Here is a 21,484-nt window from a genome sequence, read left to right as displayed (position 1 = left end):
AGGGACCACTGTGAATGAGAGAAAAATTACACTCATTCTTCATTGTGCTGCTTTTCCTTTCTCCAGAGTCTTTTTACAGTTTTAAGAGATTTGGTAGGTGATAATTCCATAGCACTGCTGAAAGTAGCTTTAAACTATGGAGTATAATCCAAACCTACCATAAAATATTATTTCTTGCAGTCAGTATTGTTGTCTTGAAGGTGGATAGAAGGAACAGCAAAATACTGAAAACCACAAGGAGAGTGTTTTAATAAGGTTTGATTAGGAGAAGAGAAAGTGAGTAGAAGAAGAGAAAGCCACGGGCTCTCTGGCAGACCAACTTGGAAAGTCAGCTATGGATTGCTGGCAGACACTTAACCATCCTCTAGGGAGATTTTTTTACTGGGGGCTGGGAAGCAGAGCTCTGCATGCTTTTTTTTTTTTTTTTCGTCGTGCCACACCTTGTTTATTTGGCACATCAGTCACACACAATGATGGGTAGATCAATACAGTAATTCTCTACCAGAGTTCTACTCAACTTCACAGAGGTCCATGTTTTGTCTCCTGACTACCTGTAAGGCAACTGCTAAAGCCTTAGTTTTAAAGCAGTGCCACAGTACGTGTTTTAAGCTAAAAATAAACTTTTAAGTCAAAGCTTAAACAAAAATATCTCTTTTTTTAAATTTGTGCTCAAAAATTTCTTGAATTTTTAGGTATCCTCAGAGAGCTGACAGGTCCAAGATCTCAGCATGACTCCAGTAGCTCACAGAGCCAGAAGCATTGATGTCATGATAGAAAAAACCTCAGGTCCTATGCAAACAATTAAAGAAAAGCTGGGGCAACCCATTATTGGAGAGTAAAGAGCAATTGAGGTAAACACAGGTTTAGGCTTGGGTGAGGGCAGCATATGAAGGTATCTGAAAGAGAGCCAAAAGAAGCCAATGCAGAGGCATCATGATCAACACAAATATGCAAGGGAACTTATTCCAAAAGGTTTTTAAGGTACCATGTAGTAATGAACACATCAGAATAATTCACCTGTTGCTTGACATTAAGAAATGCATCTTGCAGGTGCAGACCTATGAGATGTGCAGTCAAAATTTTGCCCAGTGTGGTACAAAGATTATAATTTAAACTTATATTTATCCTTAACATTAGATGAGAAGAAAGAACTCTTAAAACTTTGAGAGGCACAAAGAAAAAAGACAGATTGTACACATCCATAGTGCACCTAAATTATTGCTGCTTTCTGATTTGCAGTAACATGGAATAGCTGGGCAAAATATATGCTAAAAGAGGAAGGGATGGAACAAACACATGAATAGGCCTTAACAGAGAAGCTAACTTTCACAGATAGTAATACTGAAAGTAAGTGGTTTACAGTTAACTCATATATATTTAAAGTTGCTACTTCAATCTTACTCAACTTCACACATTTAATATATATTCCTGTATCTGAAATATCACCTAGACTCCTTCCACAGAGAGAATTCAGCACTTTTAGAGCCTAGTTCATCTAATCTGTTTTATGTAGGATGAGATGAGTTGCCCATGGACAGGCTTCTCCTCTCTACTAAACATTAAAGGAACAAAAAATAGATCAGTGCATCTTCATAATTAATTTTGAAGCTAGAGAAAATTAATTTTGTTTTATTATGCCTTCAGCTTAAGCATACCCATAGAGTTCTTAACTACAGCCCACTGTGGAGGAAAACTCCCAGAGTTTTCTAGTGGGAAACAAACAAGAGTTCCCCCAGAATTTCCACCATGGTTCAGGCCAGTGGTCTCCAATATTAATTAGCACTTTTAACCTAAATGCAAGATGTAGGTAGGTGTTAAGATGAGAAATTGTAGCTCTAGGTCAAGTCTCATAGGAGTCTCCAACAGTGAGACAATTCCTTAATCTCTGAATCATAAGGTTTAATTTCCTTGCAGAATATTTTTAGCTTAATTTTGATTGTTAAAACTCTAGATATTCTTTTTATCCATGCAATAACCTTCCTTTTTAATCTTGCTAAGCTTGTGTTTAGCATGGCAAGGTGTTCCATGGTCTAATTGTGCATTTTACCGACATTATTTCCCTTCCAGAACTTTATGTCATTTTGTTTCTGTTTGATCCTAGCTATGAAACAGAGATACAAAGATTTTGTTCTCCTTATTCTACCTAGCTAAGATAGGGGGGGAAATATCAAGGTTTGGGGAAATCCAGCCGTAATGTGTACCAAGAGAGTGATAAACCCACAGAGTTTCTACTACATCATGTGAGAGAACACGTGCTGTGCCCAAGCGATGACAATGGGAAGTGTTTCAGGACAGAGGTGGAAGGGGGTCCTCAGGGCCCAGGAGCTGTGAAGGATCTCCAGGCAAGGAGAAGGGCAGGGAGGTTGAACCAGAGCCCATATCATCAGGAAAGGTAGTGGAGGATGAGAAAGGTCTGAGGTCAATCTGAGAAGTTACACCCTGGGTGAAGGACAGGTCCAGCAATTGCCAGGCAGCTCCATGGGGCTGGGGCATGCCCAAGGTCAAGCTGACATTAGCCCATGAATCAGGGACCACAGCCAGGCAGTGTAGGGCTGTGGAAAGCTGGAGACCAACACTGCTGCAGCACTGGAGTCTAACAGCTCTGAGGGACTGAAATAGGGTCCAGGGCCATGGGGAGGGTGGTGAGAGGCCCTAGGAGGGCAGTCAGGGCCATTGCAACCTGGTAGGGCCTGACAGAGTGAAGGAAAATAGGCAATGGCCTCCCAAATGCCTTCTCTCCCTCAGAAAATCCATATATGCCAGAGTTTAAGGTCATAAGCAGTAAAAAGAAGACCGTCTTTGTAATTTTACTTCAGAGCCCTTGCATGTATGCATCTTGATGCAATAGTTCATTACACAATCACATAATTTCCTCTGCTTCCTTCTCCACTCATGGGCTTCCTCGTTCAGGAAGGATAAAGTTTATGAGATGATGGATTCTTCACTCTTTTCCTTCAGATACTTCACAGACACTCCTTACTTTATTTTCTGGTGCATAATTTTGAAGTTTACTCTGAGGAAACATTTGATACATTCATGGGATTTTCTGTGGCATCTCACTACTAATGAGTGGAATGGATCATATCCAGCTTTGAACAGTAATGGTGTAAAGAGTATAAAATATAGGTCTGCAAAATCTGGACTGGGAAGGAAAGGGTGAATAGGAATCCATTTTCATTTCTGATTCAAGACCTACAGTTTCTTCAGTGAAGCCAGTAAGATTGAAATCAAACAAAACGAGGCTGTTACCATGCATCAGCCAGATGTTCCCTTGTTCCCTTTCTATTCTTTCGTTGCTTGTTTTTCTTCTACCCTCGTTCCCTTTCTATTCTTTCCTTCACTTTTTTTTCTCGTTCCCATATTCTCTTTCTACTCTTTCATTGTTTTTTGCTCTCATTCCCTCGTTCACTTTGAATTCTTTCGTTGTTTTTTTTTCTTGTTCCCTCATTTCCTTTCTATTCTTTCACTGTTTTTTTTTCTCATTCCCTCATCCCTTTCAAGTCTTTTGTTAATTTTTTTCTCGTTCCCCTGTTCCCTTCTATTCTTTTGTTCTTTTTTCTCTTCGTTCCCTTGTTCCCTTCTATTCTTTCTTTTTTTTTTTGTTCCCGCATTCTCTTTCTACTCTTTCCTTCGTTTTTTTCTCTCGTTCCCTTGTTACCTTTCTATTCTTTCGTTGTTTCTTTCTCTCCTTCCCTCCTTCCCTTTTTATTCTTTCATTATATTTTTTTCTTGTTCCCTCGTTCCCTTTCTATTACTTCATTGGTTTATTTTTCTAGTTCCCTCATTCCCTTCTATTCTTTTGTTCTATTTTTTCTCATTCCTTCGTTCTCTTTCTCTTCTTTCACTGTTTTTTTTTCTCCTTCCCTCTTTCCCTTTCTATTCTTTCGTTGTATTTTTTTTTCTTGTTCCCTTTCTATTCTTTCTTTGTTTTTTTTTACTTGTTCCCTCATTCCCTTCTATATTTCACTGGGTTTTTTTCTCCTTCCCTCATTCCCATTTTGTTCTTCTCTTGTTTTTTTTCCTCATCCCCTTGGTCCCTTCTATTTTTTCATTGTTTTTTTTTCTCATTCCCTCATCCCCTTCAAGTCTTTTGTTATTTTTTTTTCTCGTTCCCCTGTTCCCTTGTTTGTTTTGTTGGTTTTTTTCCTCGTTCCCTCATCTCCTTCTTTTCTTTCATTTTTTTTTTTTTTCTCATTCCCTCGTTCCCTTCTATTTTTTTGCTGGTTTCTTTTCTCCTTCTCTCATTCCATTTCTCTTCTTTCATTGTTTATTTTTCTCCGTCCCTCGTTCCCTTTCTATTATTTCCTTTGGTTTTTTTTTTCTTTTTCCCTTGTTCCCTTCTATTCTTTTGTTCTATTTTTTTCTCATTCCCTCATTCTCTTTCTCTTCTTTTGCTTTTTTCTTGTTCCCTCGTTCCCTTCTATTCTTTCATTTTTTTTCTCATTCCCTCGTTCCCTTTCTATTATTTTGGGGTTTTTTTCTTGTTCCCTCATTCACTTCTATTCTTTCACTGTTTTTTTTTCTTGTTCCCTTGGTCCCTTTCTATTCGTTTGTTGTTTTTTTTTCTCGTTCCCTCTTTTCTATCACTGTTTTTTTTTCTCGTTCCCTTGTTCCCTTTCAATTTATTCTTTTTTTTTCGTTCCCTTTCTATTCTTTCATTACTTTTTTTCTCATTCCCTCCTTCTCTTTCTATTCTTTCACTGTTTTTTTTCTCGTTCCCTCATTCCGTTCTATTCTTTCCTTCGCTTTTTTTTCATTCCTCCTTCCCTTTCTATTCTTTCGCTGTTTTTTTCTCATTCCCTCATTCCCTTCTATTCTTCTGTTGTTGTTTTTTCCTGTTCCCTCATTCCCTTTCTATTTTTTCATTTTTTTCTCGTTCCCTCGTTTACTTTCTATTCTTTCGTTGTTTTTTTTCTCATTCCCTCGTTCCCTTTTTATTCTTTTGTTTATTTTTTTGTCATATCCTCGTTCCCTTTTTATTCTTTCATTGTTTTTTTTCTCATTCCCTTGTTTCCTTTCTATTCTTTCATTATTGTTTTTCTTGTTCCCTCGTTCCCATCTATTCTTTCCTTCATTTTTTTCTCATTCCCTCATTCCCTTTCTATTCTTTCAATGTTTTTTTTTCTCATTCCCTCATTCCCTTCTATTCTTTCCTTCATTTTTTTCCTCATTCCCTTGTTCCCTTTTTATTCTTTCTTTGTTTTTTTCTTGTTTCCTCGTTCCCTTTCTATTCTTTTGGGTTTTTTTCTTGTTCCCTTGTTCCCTTTGTATTCTTTTTTGGTTTTTTTCCTTGTTCCCTTATTCCCTTTCTATTTTTTCATTGTTTTTTTTTTCTCGTTCCCTGTTTTCCGTCTATTCTTTCGTTGTTTTTTTTTCTCTTTCCCTCGTTCCTTTTCTAATTTTTCTTTGATTTTTTTTTCTTGTTCCCTTATTCTATTTCTATTCTTTTGGGTTTTTTTTTTCCCTCATTCCCTTTGTTTTCTTTCATTGTTTTTTTTCCTCATTCCCGCTTTCTTCACTTTGAATCACAGAAATATGACCATATGAGCAACAGACCTTAATCCTACTCTTGCCAAATTAATACCCAGCTATACTTCAGAAAAGAGTGACCAAGATGGTGAAGGGTCTGGAGATCAAGTCCTGTGAGGAGAGCCTGAGGCAATTGGGATTATTTAGTTTGGAGAAGAAGAATCTGAAGGGAGACCTTATTTCTCTCTACAACTACCTAAAAGGAGGTTTGAGGGATGTGTTGGGGGGGTGTTGGTGGATGGATGCAGTGATCTTAGAGGTCTGTTCCAATCAAGACAATTCTGTGATTCTGTGATTCATTGGATTCTGTCATAAATTCAGCATTTTTCAGAAAGCTATTTCGCTGTCACTGCTTAGATGTCTATCCCTTAGAAAAAATCAGTTCTGATGAGCGCTAGAAGTATTTTTTTTTTAAATAATAAAATTCTCCAGAGAAACCCTAATGTTTTTCTCAAACTTTTCTTGCCAAAATGCTTCTGAGAAAGGAAGAGGACTGTAGGTCCCTTGCCTTCATGTGTTTCTTTGTTCTAATACAGTCATGTCACTGGTACGAGATGCCTGTGCCATGACTCTGAGTGGGCTGACCCCTTACTATCTAGCCTCACATTTGGCTTTTAAACAATAATAGGAACTGAGCCCATAGAAAATATCTCTCTCTCGCCAGCCAGCCACATTGTTTGACCTGGGAAATCAAGACAAACCACTGCATTCTCGGGTAAAAATAAGAGGCCTTTGAATTTTCTCTCTACTCTGAACTTTCTACCAAGTGTTGACTATTGTCATTTTGGCACATCTTTTGAGGTCTGCATCTAGATTAGCTCTTATGTAGGGCGAAGGAACTCCTTATGTACCTAAGGAAATATGCAGCACTAGGTCAGGTTCAGACCTATTAATAGAAGTGGTAAAAGTGCTTTATTGCATCAGATGCCTGCATCCTACCAAGCTCTAACATGGGGGATTAGCTGTGATGGGGGCAGGACAGTTTACCTCAGATGTCTCAGCCCAAGACAGCTTTCTTCTCTTGGAGGAAGTCTAAAAGTAGCTTGTATTTACCTCTAGAGCTCCAGTGACTGCAACCACACCTAGGCTGAATCTGCCCCATCTATTATTTTGATTTTGCATCCTCCACAAATTGCTCACGAGTGGCTCAGCCTTACCAAGCAACACAAGCATTTAGGTCACAGCTCACTGGCACATTCCAAAGGTTGTTTCAAGCTGCAGAGGATAAAATCAGTTAAATTGAGTGTGTAAAAAGTACAACACTGCAAGGGGCGGGAATATTTACAGAGGATGTGTACAGAAGGTAATTTCTAATAAAATGTACATATTGCATTGAGCTTGCTATTGACAAGCCCTAAGTAGACATTTTATGTTATGGTAACTACATATTCAGATATCATTGCTTAAAAAATATAAATTTTATATACTACATCACAACAAGGTAGAATAGTTCTATTGCTCTGTTACTTACCATGCTATAATACCTTAGCGTAGAATTTTGATTTCAGGAGAAATAAATATATATATATTAAAATATATATATAAAAAGTCTTAGTGGTCACTTGCAACATGGTATATGTACTGGCAGACTCATAATTATCTCATACAGTAACAAAAGCCAGCACAGAGAATATAAGTTTGCAGTTTACCTGAATTACAAAGGAACCTGAGGGGCCCTGATGCTGCAAGCTTTTAATTTCCACTGATTTAATAGAGAGAAAAATGAAGGGGTTTTTTTGTGGTAGTATATATACAAGTCACCTTTGTGTACTAACATATTTACACTATTGTGACTTAAATTGTGTTTATAAGATGCAGAAAAATCTTTCCTTCTCTTAAGCTTGTATAAGTTGCCTTCCTTGAATTTAAATGAGAGATCCCCTTATACATACATCCTTCTTTTCTTACAATTCAGGTTTTCCCCTGAAACCTGAAGACCTGATAGGACCAATCTTGTGTTTGAAGTTAAGCATGTGCACCAATATATTAATGTTTTTTAATGTATTTCTTGTGTTGGGAATGTTTAGACTGTGTAGAAGTGCAACTTGAATGTGGAGGAAGCTGGAAAACATGAGACTCAAAACTCAAATCCTTCCCACCCCTGTTCTCACAGCAATGCCACAAGCATAGGCAAGGGTAGAAAACTCTTGATGGAAGACAGTTATTTGCCTCCACTACCCTCTTAATGAACAATTCTGAATTATCTGATGTTGACAAGTCAATTATTGGTTTAGATTCAGCAGCAGCTGGTTTATACTTATTTGTTCTCTGGCTAGTATCCTTTGACTTATATAGTTCTTCCTCCCCAGTTTACCCTTGTCACAGTCTGAAATCACATCTGATTGAGCTAAACAAGGCACTTTCTGGCCTATACTGAAGATATCTTCTCCCAGTGTGTGTCAGTCTTTATTCAATGTGTCAGAGTTTTCCCGAGGACTGTGCAGAAAGTCTTAGCTTATACACTTGCATAAATATTTTCCTTTCACCTGCTTGAATTACAGTACTTTGAAATCCTCAGATGTGTTTTCAGTTTTCATGGAGATGTCATAGTTGTGGTCTTTAGACATCCTGTGATGGACAATGGATTAAATGAGCCAAGCATTTCTCTTCATCTTTTGCCAGCAGCTGATGGCCCAGTACTTTGCTGAAGAAATTATTCCTAGTCTCTAAGTCCATTGCCTTTGTTGCATTACACTTCTTTTAACTGAGCACTTACTTTAAAGTGCTTCAGTCCTACTGTGCCTGCCAGACACCTTCTCTTTGTCACAGTGTATTTCATTCATTGTTTCTATTCCTTGAACATCGGCACTGACAGAAGCCATAGATACAGTCAGTCTCTAAGCCACAGCCCTGCACCTCATGGAATGAGCGTGAGTTCCTCCCTAAGTGCTTCCAAAAAGTGGGCAGGCAATTGACAATACTGAGGCCAAAGTCCTCGAACACCTGTGGGAACTCCCCACAGCCCAGGAACAGCAATTGCCGTCCCACCAGGAATTCCATACATTTGAACCGCTTCCAGGACACCTCCTCAGGAGTGAGCCCTGAAACAACGGAGCAGCGAACGAAGTCCCCTGGCAAAAGGCTGGGACGAGTCCTGGTGCACAACCACGTCCCTGAGAAGGCTCAGTTCAGTTCAGCTCGATTCCCACTCAGGCACAACGTGGTGACACTAGATGGCGATGGACACCTTCTGTGCTGTGCTAAAATAGCCACGTGCTTTCCCAAAAGAGGAAAAAAAAAAAAGAAAAAAAGAAAAAGGAAAAGAAAGGAAAAGGAAAAGGAAAAGGAAAAGAAAAAGAAAAAGAAAAAGAAAAAGAAAAAGAAAAAGAAAAAGAAAAAGAAAAAGAAAAAGAAAAAGAAAAAGAAAAAGAAAAAGAAAAAGAAAAAGAAAAAGAAAAAGAAAAAGAAAAAGAAAAAGAAAAAGAAAAAGAAAAAGGAAAAGAAAAAGAAAGAGAAAAAGAAAAAGAAAAAGAAAAAGAAAAAGAAAAGGAAAAAGAAAAAGGAAAAGGGAAAGAAAAAGAAAAAGAAAAAAGAAAAAGAAAAGGAAAAAGAAAAAGAAAAAGGAAAAGGGAAAGAAAAAGAAAAAGAAAAAGAAAGAGAAAAAGAAAAAGAAAGAGAAAAAGAAAAAGAAAAGGAAAAAGGAAAAGGAAAAGGAAAAGAAAAGGAAAAAGGAAAAGAAAAAGGAAGAAAAAAAAGTCAGAAGTTGAAGCTTCGTTACACTGTATTTTTTAATGATAGAGCTGCACACCATTTCTCAAATCAGGTATTCTTGTTCTCTCTCCGGGCTCAAGTACAGGGGAAAACCTCAGGCTTCTTTGATAGGTGTTTTGCTCATGTACTGCATTCCATTGCTGCAAACACATTTAAAACCGGTCCCACAACACTGTCTTTTATTGATTGTAATTCTTATTATTTTTGTCAGTATTAGCATATTGTCTTCAGACAAAAGCACAGCCTTGTTCAATATAAGTCATTAATGAATCAATTGAGCATAAACCTAATTTAACTGCAGTGTTTAGTCTATGCTACACACTATCTTCATTCTCTTATTCTTTCAGTTACAAAGTTCACAGTAATCTAACCAAGAAGGTACTGAAAGCATACTACCTTTTCCAGTATGGATTTAAATGCAGCATTTCAAACTTCCAACATATTTTAAAATTGCTCCCTTTTCAATTATTTTGCATGCTGAATATTTTGAATGCTTTTTCCTGCTAAAAAAGTTCATAGGGAAACTGTTTCAAGAACTTGAGCACAATTAAATCTTTTTCTTTCCAGCCCTGGCTTATTAATAAAGGCGTGTCAGGAGAGTTCTCAGGAACTTTGGAAAGTTTTTTTGAATGTTAAAAGAGAAAATTGCTTCATATGGGTGGAGTCATATAAGGTTTCACTCAGTATTACCCAAGTGAATGAAGTCACTGCAGTCTGCAAATGAACATAAATCATGAATCTTCTTGTCAACAGAAAATACTTTCCCAGTGTTCTGAGTCACTTTGGTCTTGCTCCAGAATTTTAAGCATGTTGAGCTTAGCAGGTCTCTAAAGAGTAATTAAATTATCCCCAAGTGATTGGTAAACACAAAATACTGGTAGCTAACTCTATGACAAAATAGAATTTTCATTTGTACATGCAGATATGAAAAAAATGCAAGGAGCACTAGAGGATCCTAAATTTGTAGAAAGCACTCTGATACCATGACAATGAATCTAGTGTGAATATTCAAATATTGCATGGGGTATCTGCAGTGATCCAGGCCCAGAAGTTGGTGTTCAATAGCATAAAGTCTAGCTAGAGGCCAGTGACTAGGGCTGTACCCCAGGGGCCAGTGCTGACTCCAGTTTTGTTTAACATCTTCATTAACAGCCTGGGTAAGGGGTCAGAGTACCCTCAGCCAGTTCCTGATGACACCACACTAGGTGGAGCAGCTGTTACTCCAGGGGGTCGTGTTGCCATCCAGAGGGACTTTGACATGCTGGATTAATGGGCTGACAGGAACATCAAGAAAGGTTTTTTTGGCTTGTTTTCTTGTTTGGTTGTTGTTGGTGGTGGTACGTTTTGTTTTGTTTTTTTTTTTTTTAATGTGATAAAGAACATTGGCACGGATTGCCCAGAGAGATGGTGGAGTCTCCATCCTTGAAGATAATCAAAAGCAATCTGAAGACACTCGTGGGCAGGGAGGTTGGACCAGATGACCTCCAAAGGCTGCTTCAAACCTCAGCCATTCTCTGATTCTGTTGTATGAAAGATTTATTACAATGCCCAGTTGTGATGATAATCTTTGAAAAGAGTAATTGGTCTAAGTTAATTATGCCAGCTATAAATATTGAAGTACATATTTGTTCATAATTTTTCTATCCACATGGCAGGCTGTGAATACCAGCCTCATTACAAACCCATTTGTGCATTATCCTAAATTTTCTCTTGCTCCAGATTTGGACCTCAAAATACATACTTAAACATGGTTGTTGACAGACTTTTAACATCTTTTTTTCTGTGCAGGAAAAGATGAGGCAGGTAAATTTGTGCCAAATGGCTATACTTGATGATGCCAAAGATAGATGCACTTTCAATGACAGAACTCAGCTGGAATCTTGCCTGCCCTTCAGGGAAGGTTATAAGACCAGTGTACTGACTGTGGGTCATCCATGTCATCCATGGCAGTAAATACAGTGGTTCATTTACCTTTTAAAAAAAATTTATAGAGACTTTTAAAGTGTTTTTTGCCCAGAGATGCCTTTACAAAGCTTTACAAAACTTTACAAAGTTTCTAGAAGACAGTTACTGAAAGTGTGTGCTGAGGCACTGACTGCATTTTTGAGTTTCTAAATAACCTCAGTCTAATTTAAAGGGCCGAATGTATTGTCTCACCACTGATGAGGCCAGATGTAAGTAGAGATACCATTCATAAACAACTGAAGTTACAAAGTTGGTTCTTTCAGTAGAACCAGCTGGAAAGTTCTCAAATTAATTCTGAAAGGGACATACTATGAAAGAGGCATATCTATATCACTGTGTGTGCAATGTCTGCACATGCTATGCATGGTAATGACAAATGACACTTTCTATTCTTCAAAGGTTTAGATAAACACTTCCTAGCAAGAACATGTGAGGACCTGCTAAATGCCTCCTTTGAGAAGTCTGGCTGGCAACAATCTTCTGCAGGAGACTAAACAAAGTTGCTTTAAAAATCCCCCAGCTTTTTCAGGCGTGAAGTTAAATATTTGCTATTAACCTTCCACCATGCATCTGCCCATCTCCATGTAGTCTTCCCCATGAGGGATCTTCTGTTCTCCCAGGTGACAACTGAAATAAAGGTTTCAAAATCAGATTCTACCGGTTTTGCCAGATATAAGATCAGCAGTACTGTGAATTACAGCCATGAGAAACTAATTACAGAATTAGAGAAACAAATTTAAAAACGAAAGATCCTGCTGGCCTTTTTCACAAGAACCACTTGACAGAGGTGTATGTGCTGAGTTATTTGAGGCACATGGGAGCCTTGCTGAAACTTCTTTTCCTCTGAAGGACTGTTCTTCATTTCCTCATATCATGTGAGTTAAGAACCTGCCTCAAGTCAGAGAAGAAGTACCCATGCAGCTACTGAGATCTGGAAAACCATGCTGTGGAAATCCTGCTTTTTGCTTCCTTCTCCTTGTGTGGAAAGAAGACACCATGGACTCAATCTGTAGCTGCTCAAAAAAAAATCTACAACAGATTTATTTCATGTGCAGAGGAATTTCTCTTGCTCTTGTGACACAGTGGGAAGATTTAATTTTTGTGGAATTACTGTCAACTACTGCTGTTTGTCTATTATCACTCAGAAGCCTCTATTCAGGCATGGTCTCTTACATCTAGCCAGTGAAAGCTTGGAATCTGATGACTGCAAAGCTCATGGAAGCCCATTACTGACCTGATATTTAGTGGAAGGCTTTCAGTCCCAGCCTTGCTTTCTTCAGCTCCTCAAACTGGAGAAGGGCACTCACAGCACAAGAGCAAAGGAGAAAGCCAGATTATGGTCCTTGCTATGCAAGCCCAGACTATGTTCACAATTAACAGATCATTCCCTTTGTTCATCTCAATTGCCTTTACTCTTTGCAGAAACAGCAAATGATTCAGCAGTTCTCCCTCCCAATCCACACATCTCCAGTGAGTGCATCCTGTAAGGGGAAAGAATTGCCAGCGCTGCTGGCAGCAAGGGGCAGCAAGTTGGGGCAGGGCATCTGGAGAACAGACAGACCATGAAAGGGCAAGGAGAAGGGAGAAGGGACACGAAGAAGAGAGGCAGGATGCTGGCAGCTCTCAGACTCTTCAGCAGGTCTGAGCTGCAGCATTGCTTCATGAGGAGGTCCCTAAACATGGCATAATCACCATGAACAGCAGCATCTCCTAGGAGCCTGGGGCTCTTTCTGGTCCCTATCCTTCTCTGCACTGCCTGTCTGCATCCCTTGGCAGAGCCCTGTTCATCACAGCCCTCCTTCACACTCTGCCCCACTCCCAATCCCAGCCACCAGCCCCATCCTGATCCCAGTAACTTCAGCGTGGAAAGGACTGAACACCTTCTACTGCTATGATAAAGGCAAGACTACTGCAAGTGATAGAAGGTTTACCATGTTATCAACATTGGGACTGAGGACGGTTAAATAAGGAAAATGAAGCTCTATTGTGTAATTCTGCTATAAATGTTCTAAGCTGGAATAAACTTCTCTGCATAGGTTAAGACCACTACTACACCCATCAACCACTGAATTGTCATCAGTGTCACTGAAAGTGCCAGTGCCACAGAAAACCTTTACTATCAAAAACCTTGTTATTGTTTTACATGCCTTTTGGAGGGCTGTGAGTTCTGTTAAAAACATAACTGTGCCCACAATCTATCTGGGTTCCTTTAAAGAACTTGACTTGGTACCAAATGATACAAACTTAGTAGAGAAAGAGCTGGATTTGCAAATCGGTTTACAGACCAGTCTCCAAGGGTTGCCATTGATGGTTGTTAGCATGATATTAATGAACAGAGCCTCAAAGGTTGCAGTTCATGGGCCAAAACTGTTTAATAGTTCTATAGTTGTGACAATTACACAAAATATAGCAAAGTGTGCTGCTGATAAAAATTTTTTTGTTATCAGATAATGAAGACAGATTACCATGAAAGTATTTTAAATTGCTTTATTAAAAGATACCACCCCAGAAGAGTTTTAATACAATTAAATATGTAAGATAATATTGGTCTGGAGGAAACAATGACATAAATTATAATTATAGATCAAAGGCCTGGATTCTGGTGAGGACCTAACAGTAACAGTTTATGTCCAGCATAGACTCTCAAACAATGCTGTACATAAAGAAATGCTGTGGTGTTTGAACATATAAGGGGAGAGTCTTGCATGACAAGTGACCCTATCCTTGTCCCCATACATGAGGCTGCTGCAGCCACACATCTGACAGCCTCAGCAGCCCACCAGTGCATGCAGCATACCTAACACATCCCAAACATGATTGTGTGGCGTTTCCTACCCTCAAGCTTCACACCACCTCAGCACAACCCTCAGCTCTGTGCACCTCGGTCTTGGTTCCCTCCTTGGGGCTGGTGGACGCTTCCCATCCTCAGAGCCATCCCCTGCAGACTCCAGCCCTCCTCCAGCCTGCTTGCCAGGGATTTTCTCTCCCCAGCAACTACAGACTGCAAAATAAAGCTGCTGAGGAGATGGATCTTGGGAAGAGGAGGAAATCTGTGAAGGGATGGCACCCAGGGCACTGTATCTATCACACAGGCATGGGGAAGAGGGGCTCAAACCATCCCCACTGATGCTAACAGATGAAGTTTGGAGACACAAACCCCCAAGCTCCATTTCTTAGACGTAAAGGTGTAACAGCCTTGTTGGAGGTAGCAATTTGATGTCACTTTTTATATTAATATATTTATTTATCGAACATTAAGTTTCGAGTGAGATCCAGGGAACAGTTCACGTGCCCGTCACACACCGAAGGCCCAAGACCATCGCCAGGGGCACATCTTGAATCCTTTGCGATACGAGCACTTGGCCAAGGTTTACCGGGCTTCGCGTGCTGCCGGGTGGGACCTACGGCCCCCAAGACACCGGACAGGACGGGAGGGGACGGGACAGGACGGGACAGGACGCGCCGGGACGCGCCGGGACACGACGGGAGGCGCGGCCAGACCAGGCGAGTCCGTCCCCCCCGAGTCGAGTCTGAAGCAGCGCCCGCCCCTCCAGGGCCGCCACGAGGCAGGCGGGGGCGCCCCAGCACCGCCGGAGCCCGCTAGGGCCGCGGGGCGGCACCCCCCGCCCCGGTGAGGGCGGGGCAGCCGCGGCGCTTCCGCGTTACGCGCATGACGTCAGGGCGGAGGAGGAGCCAAGATGGCGGCGACAGCCGGATGCGCGCTCTCCACCCCCCGCAACACCCGCCGGCGCCGCTGAGGAGAAGGAGGTGGCGGCGGCAGCAGCTGCGCCCCAGGCCCGCCGCGCCCCGCCCCGCCGCATCGCAGCCCTCCCCCGCCGCGGGCCGCCCGGCCATGTAGACGGGGCGGCGAGGCCGCCCTTCCCTGTACGGCTTACTCTCTGCCGGCTGGCGCCATGGAGGACGTCGGCTCGGGCGTGAACGCGGACGCGGAGGTGCGGAAGCTGCAGGAGCTGGTGAAGAAGCTGGAGAAGCAGAACGAGCAGCTCCGCAGCCGCCACGGCGCCCTGCCCGCCGCCCCCCCCAGCCCCAAGCGCCTCCTGAGCGCTGGGCCCTCCCCGTCGCCCCCCGCCGCCTCCCCACCCGACGGCCGCTGCCTCAGCCCCAGGGCCGCCGCCCGGAGGCCGCCCCCCGAGGAACCCGGCGGCAGCGCGGCCGGCGAGGAGGGCAACAGCAACGGCAACGGCAACGGCCTCCTGGAGGACGCGGCGGTGCTCAGGCCGGAGGAGCTGGAGAGGTTGGCCGGCTGCGAGGAGGACGAGACCGGCTGGTGAGGAGGCGGCCGGGGTGGGAATGGGGTGTGGGCTCCCTGCTCCAGCGGCGCCGGGAGGCGGGGAAGGCACCGACCTCCCCTTAGCCCGCTGCGCCCCGGAGGATGGGGCCGTTTCCAGACGTGTGCCCGGTGTCGGAGGTGGTCTGGGGGCTTTGTGTAGGGAGGGAGCCTCGCCCTCTGGGGCTGGATAAAGGGGTGAGCTCTCCAGGAGGTACCGAAGCCTGTAGCAGAAGGGTGTTTGGGTTTCTGCTGCACATCACATCGCAGCTCCCTGGGGGCCTGCAGCTCTGTGCTTTTGTTCGGCCATGCTGAGAGTGTAACACTGGGTCACTTGGACACCGGAGCAGGCTCCGGCTCCGTTATGAAATTTATTGCTAGTGTTTTCACAAGTTGAGAAGGTGTGGAGGCGTGGAGAAACTTGTGGAAAATTCTGAGGCAGTGCAGAATTAGCCCACAGGTACTGTTACAGTTACTTCAAACGTTCAGCGTTTATATTTTAAGGCTTGACTTCATTCAGCTGTGAAAGCAGCAAGTGTACTCCATCTCATGCATGTGTTTGCCTTGCGTGTTTTCATTTATTGCTAACAAAGTAGGACCACGGTTTACCCTAGGCAGCTTCTTTCCTTTTAAATAGACTGCCTATCCTGCTGCTCCAGCTGAAACAGCTGCAGGTAGCTGTTCACCTTCTCTTTATTACACCTGGATGAGCTCCTATGGAGAACCAGAAAGGCTTGCTCACTCTTAACATCATGCTGTTCTCCAGATGTCTTTTTAAAGTGCTCCATAACGCTTGTTGAGGAGCAAAATTAGAGCTGCAGAGAAATAGTGAGAAGTGTAATGCCAACAGAGAAGCCCAAGGGAATTGTGTACAGGGAGGAAAAGTGTAACAAAAGAAGTCTGACGTGAGTCAGAGCTAGTTGTAGGTTCATCTACAAAGGTATTTTTTGGGAGTGAACATGCAGACAATTTTTAAAATAAACGAAATTTTCTTTCAGAGTTAGAAACACTTTGAAAAAGCTGGAATGATTCTTGGCATGAGCAATGTGTTAGTTGTTCAGGGAGGAGACAATATTTGCCCTCGCTTGCAGAAGTCATTTGCCTGACATCCAGCCTGATCCACTGGAGAAGTATGAGAGCATAGGTTTATTCTCATCCAACACAAGTTTACTAAATTAACACAAGGCGTCATCTTCCAGATTATGAATCTGTACAAAGTAACTACTCTTAGGTCTTATAATCTACTGGTTTATAGCATGGGAGAGAAGTAAAGTATACAAAATCTGTATGGTTTGGAGTGTGAGGCCAAATTTGTGTATGTCATGAATTTTAGTGACTATAGATATTATAATTTTAGATATTAATCCTAAATCATGGGCAATGATGCATATCTTCAGTGAAAGGTAGTGTCCCAACAGAGCATACGGTGACAGTGGCAGCATAAAAACTCTGTGGTTTTGTTTATACAGTTCTGGACTCTAGTGGGCAGGCAGCATAGTTTGCTGGTGTCAGGTGTTTGGCATATTACTTACACTGCCTTTTACTGTGGCAGTCGTGTTCCTCTGCAAGTTCTAGTCCTCAAGAGACGGCAAAACATAAATGGAGTCTGTTACATGTCTTCATTCCTTTCCTAATATTTTAGCAACTAAAATAATAATTTCAGACATGGGACAATGACTGAGACCAGAAGTATACACCTAGAGAAGAGCAGTTAAAATTCATGTATTGTCATACATACCAATAAGTATTGCTATGTAATTAAGAAAACTGTCTTTCATGCTATGTTTTAATATTCACTTAATGATAAGTGGCTCGGCTAGATTGATTATTTTTCCAAATTGCTCCTGGAATTTCTAAATACCATTTAATTCAACTGATGAGGCACTAAATACTCAAAAATAGAAGGGAGGATAACTTTGTATTTGGGCATTTGATGAATGGATGCTATTGATCTAAGTTAAGTTGGAAACTTTCAGAGGGCCAGTGGAGCAGTCAGAAAGAAACAAGCCTGTGAAAACAGCAGGGATGATGTAAGTGGATTTCTCTTCATAAAAGATTGCGCTCTTGATGTCTTGGTTATGCAGAGTCACTCAAAAAGTAATTGAGTCAACTCAAAGTGTGAATGTACTTGATGAAACTTAAACCCAGTGTAAACTGTTTCAGATTCAAATGGCTTTAGATCACTACTGCTTAACCCAAAATCCTGTTTAAACCATGGGATTATACCACTGTAGAAATCTAAAACCATTTACTGGCTGAGGAACCCTCGCATGGAAACAAACTAAATTTAAACGACAGTTTGTACATAAAAAATGGATTCAGCTGTCCTGTTTTGATTGTTTATGTAAAGCTTAGATTTGTCTTTACTTTTGATTTCAAAAGGACTTGCTATGGGAGATAATAGATGATGAAGGGTGCTGGTTATCTCTAAGTAGAACAGGCCTTTTTTCAGTCCATGTACTTAAGTTCATACATTATGAAATTGTGTGCTGCATTGTAATGGCAGAAGAAAGTCAAAATTACATTGTCTTACATTTAATGCTTTCATGACATTAGTGCCTGTGAAGTTTGGCTATGATTTTAGGGTGGGTACTGTGACTCAAGTTGATTCAGAAATGTGGCTGTTTTTTTAAAATCTACATTTTGGAGTTGATCAGCTCATTTAAAGTTTTTAATTCTTTAAATGCATTTAGATACACAGGACAGAAGTGTAAAATGAAAAATTAAAGAGAAGGTGGAACTCAACTAAGTTACTAACCAGTGAAAAGAACTTCTAAAAGACCTTCTGCTTTAGTATTAGCATTAGTGATTAAAACAACATTCAGTATTAATGAGCTTTGGGACTGTTTATATTTTTGATTGTTTTTCTTTTCTGTGATTAGTTAAATCCAGATATTTTTATGTTTTAAACAGTTTGACACATTAGGCAATCTTCAAATCATATGGTAAGCTACTAAAAATATTTCAGTGATTTTATGTTGAGTTTCTTGGCCATATGGTTTGGAATCCTGCTTAATATGATGAAACTTTCTTCCTAATAGGGTACTGAAAGTTTCAGATGGGCACACAGGCACATGCACAGAGTACTGAGCTGTACTTAGTCGCGTGGAGACTGCTTTAGGCCTGCTAATTACTGCCTCAAGAAGTTACCAGTGACTTTGGTTATCTGTTCTGTGGGTTCTCCTTTTTAGCTGTTCTTGCATCAGATCAAAACAAATTGAATATTTCTTTTCAAATTTCAATCTGAACAGGGCTTTTAAAAGTAATTAATTAAAAAGAAGGAACTAGAGTGACAAAATCATCTGAAGCAGGATGATGTATACATGTAGCTCCTTGCCTGACTTGCTGGGTAAGTTTGGGTGTGGATGTGTAGCACACTCAGGACAGCTTGGTAACAGAGTGCATAGAATCATAGAATCATAGAATCATAGAATCATAGAATCCTAGGGGTTGGAAGGGACCTCGAAAGATCATCTAGTCCAACCCCCCCTGCCAGAGCAGGGCCCCCTAGAGTACATCGCCTAGGAACGTGTCCAGGCGGGTTTTGAATGTCTCCAGTGAAGGAGACTCCACAACCCCCCTGGGCAGCCTGTTCCAGGGCTCTGTCACCCTTACAGTAAAAAAATTCTTTCTGATATTCAACTTGAACCTCCTATGCTCCAACTTACACCCATTACCCCTTGTCCTATCACTGGTCACCATAGAGAAAAGCCTAGCTCCATCTCCCTGACACTCACCCCTTACATATTTGAAAACATTGATGAGGTCACCCCTCAGTCTCCTTTTCTCCAAACTAAAGAGACCCAGCTCCCTCAGCCTTTCCTCATAAGGGAGATGCTCCACTCCCTTAATCATCTTAGTAGCTCTGCGCTGGACTCTTTCAAGCACTTCCCTGTCCTTCTTGAACTGAGGGGCCCAGAACTGGACACAATACTCCAGGTGCGGCCTCACCAATGCAGAATAGAGGGGGAGGAGAACCTCTCTTGACCTACTAACCACACCCTTTCTAATGCACCCCAGGATGCCATTGGCCTTCTTGGCCACAAGGGCACATTGCTGGCTCATGGTCATCCTCTTGTCTACCAGGACCCCCAGGTCTCTTTCACCTACACTGCTCTCCAGCAGGTCAGCCCCCAACCTATACTGGGACATCGTGTTGTTCTTCCCCAAATGCAAAACTCTACACTTCCCCTTGTTGAATTTCATCTTGTTCCTCCCTGCCCAACTCTCCAGCCTGTCTAAGTCTCTCTGAATGGCAGCACAGCCTTCTGGTGTGTCAGCCACTCCTCCCAGCTTAGTGTCATCAGCAAACTTGCTGAGGGTACATTCTATACCCTCATCCAAGTCGTTGATGAATATATTGAACAACACCGGTCCCAGTACCGACCCCTGAGGGACTCCACTAGTCACGCCCCTCCAACCAGATTCTGCCCCATTGACTACAACTCTCTGACTCCTTCCTTTCAACCAGTTCCTGACCCACCTCACTACCTGATCACCAAACCCATACTTGATCAACTTATCTACAAGGATGCTGTGAGAGACGGTGTCAAATGCTTTACTGAAATCAAGATAAACCACATCTACCGCTCTTCCATCATCTATCCACCTAGTAATTTCCTCATAGAAGGCTATGAGGTTAGTCAAACATGATTTACCCTTGATAAAACCATGCTGACTGCTCTCGATGACTCCCATGTCCTTGATATGCCTGGAGATAGTGACAAGAACAAGTTGTTCCATCACCTTTCCAGGGATGGAGGTGAGGCTGACCGGTCTATAGTTACCCGGGTCCTCCTTCTTGCCCTTCTTGTAGACTGGAGTGACATTTGCTATCCTCCAGTCCTCAGGCACCTCTCCTGTTACCCATGACTTATTGAAGATGATGGAGAGTGGCCTAGCAATGACCTCCGCCAGCTCCCTCAGCACCCTTGGATGCATTCCATCTGGACCCATCGACTTATGGATGTCCAGAGTGCAAGGTGGCTTGCTATGCTTCTTGTAAAAAATAAGCTGTTCAGAGCTTATTGCAGGATAAGCGTGCACACGTGGGTAATTACTGTAGTTGAGTAATTGTGCTGTGAATCCACTGTAGTTACCCTGTGCCAGCTTGTTACAAAGTCCCTTGTCTAAACTTGGTTGAGATCTCTTCTAAATGTGAGGAAAGCATACAGTGCTTTTTCTTCAGACTTAACTCTTTTATGCACATAGGGTCTATTATAGAACTTGTTGTGTAAAGTTTTTGTGCACGTAATTGCTCAGCAAACTTCAGAACGGTTGTGCCCTCTTTAAATGACGGGGCTATAAAAGCTAGCTTAGCACTTATCAATGTTTTTGTGCCACTACAATCTAAAGTTTCCTTGGTAGGGCTGAAATAGCTAACAGCTGACTGACTTCATTTACAAACAAAAGGCAGTTACTGTGTGTTTAAAGTGAAATTGCTGGTGGTTTGTTAATAGTCCAAAGTAATTTTTAAGTGTTTTTTAATACCTCCGATTGGTTTGGTATACTGTTAATTTGAAATTGAGAGTGTACTTTTACTGTTATACACATTCTCATTCAGGAATTACCTCTCTTAAATTGGTGCCTATTTTTGATAGTTCATGTTTCTGTTCTGTTTCTGTTCTAGTCATCTATTTCAGTTAATTGACTAACTATTTTGAGACATGGAGGATGAAAATGTGAGTGTCGTCTGTAATTACTGTTTTTTAGCTCATTTTTCTCTGTGACCTTTGAGCACTAACTTTATGATTGGAACCCTAAAGTTTTCTGTAGTGGGCAAGTAGGGTGTGTTAGGATAGAGCTGCACCTGAATGAATGGCATTTTATTAGTGTGGTTTAGGCCTCTTGGAAACCAAGCGGGTTCTGATCAATTCCTGCCCTGTGACCAAAGTAAAAGAGAAATTGATCTTTTTCATTTTATGGCAGATTAAATGTCAGTCTCATTTAAAGTGTTGGGGTTTGGTTTTTTGTTTTCTGTTTATTGAGGTT

General features: G+C 41.6%; 1 protein-coding gene across 3 annotated transcripts in view; it reads left to right on the top strand.

The window, feature by feature from the left end:
* The first annotated feature begins 14,969 nt into the window (after positions 1–14,969).
* Positions 14,970–21,484, top strand: part of SLAIN2 (SLAIN motif family member 2) — a 34,788-nt gene continuing 28,273 nt past the window's right edge. Inside the window, exon 1 of one of the 3 annotated variants that reach the window (XM_071743606.1) lies at positions 14,970–15,493. In XM_071743606.1, coding sequence (XP_071599707.1) covers positions 15,120–15,493 — 374 coding nt within the window. In that variant the 5' untranslated portion in view covers positions 14,970–15,119. The remainder of the gene's footprint in view (positions 15,494–21,484) is intronic. The other 2 variants (XM_071743605.1, XM_071743604.1) reach the window with 2 other exon arrangements.

This window comes from Heliangelus exortis, chromosome 4, assembly GCF_036169615.1.
Source record: "Heliangelus exortis chromosome 4, bHelExo1.hap1, whole genome shotgun sequence".
Taxonomy (NCBI): domain Eukaryota; kingdom Metazoa; phylum Chordata; class Aves; order Apodiformes; family Trochilidae; genus Heliangelus; species Heliangelus exortis.
The sequence above is the reverse complement of the archived record's forward strand: the minus strand, read 5'-3'. Positions and strand labels throughout refer to the sequence as shown.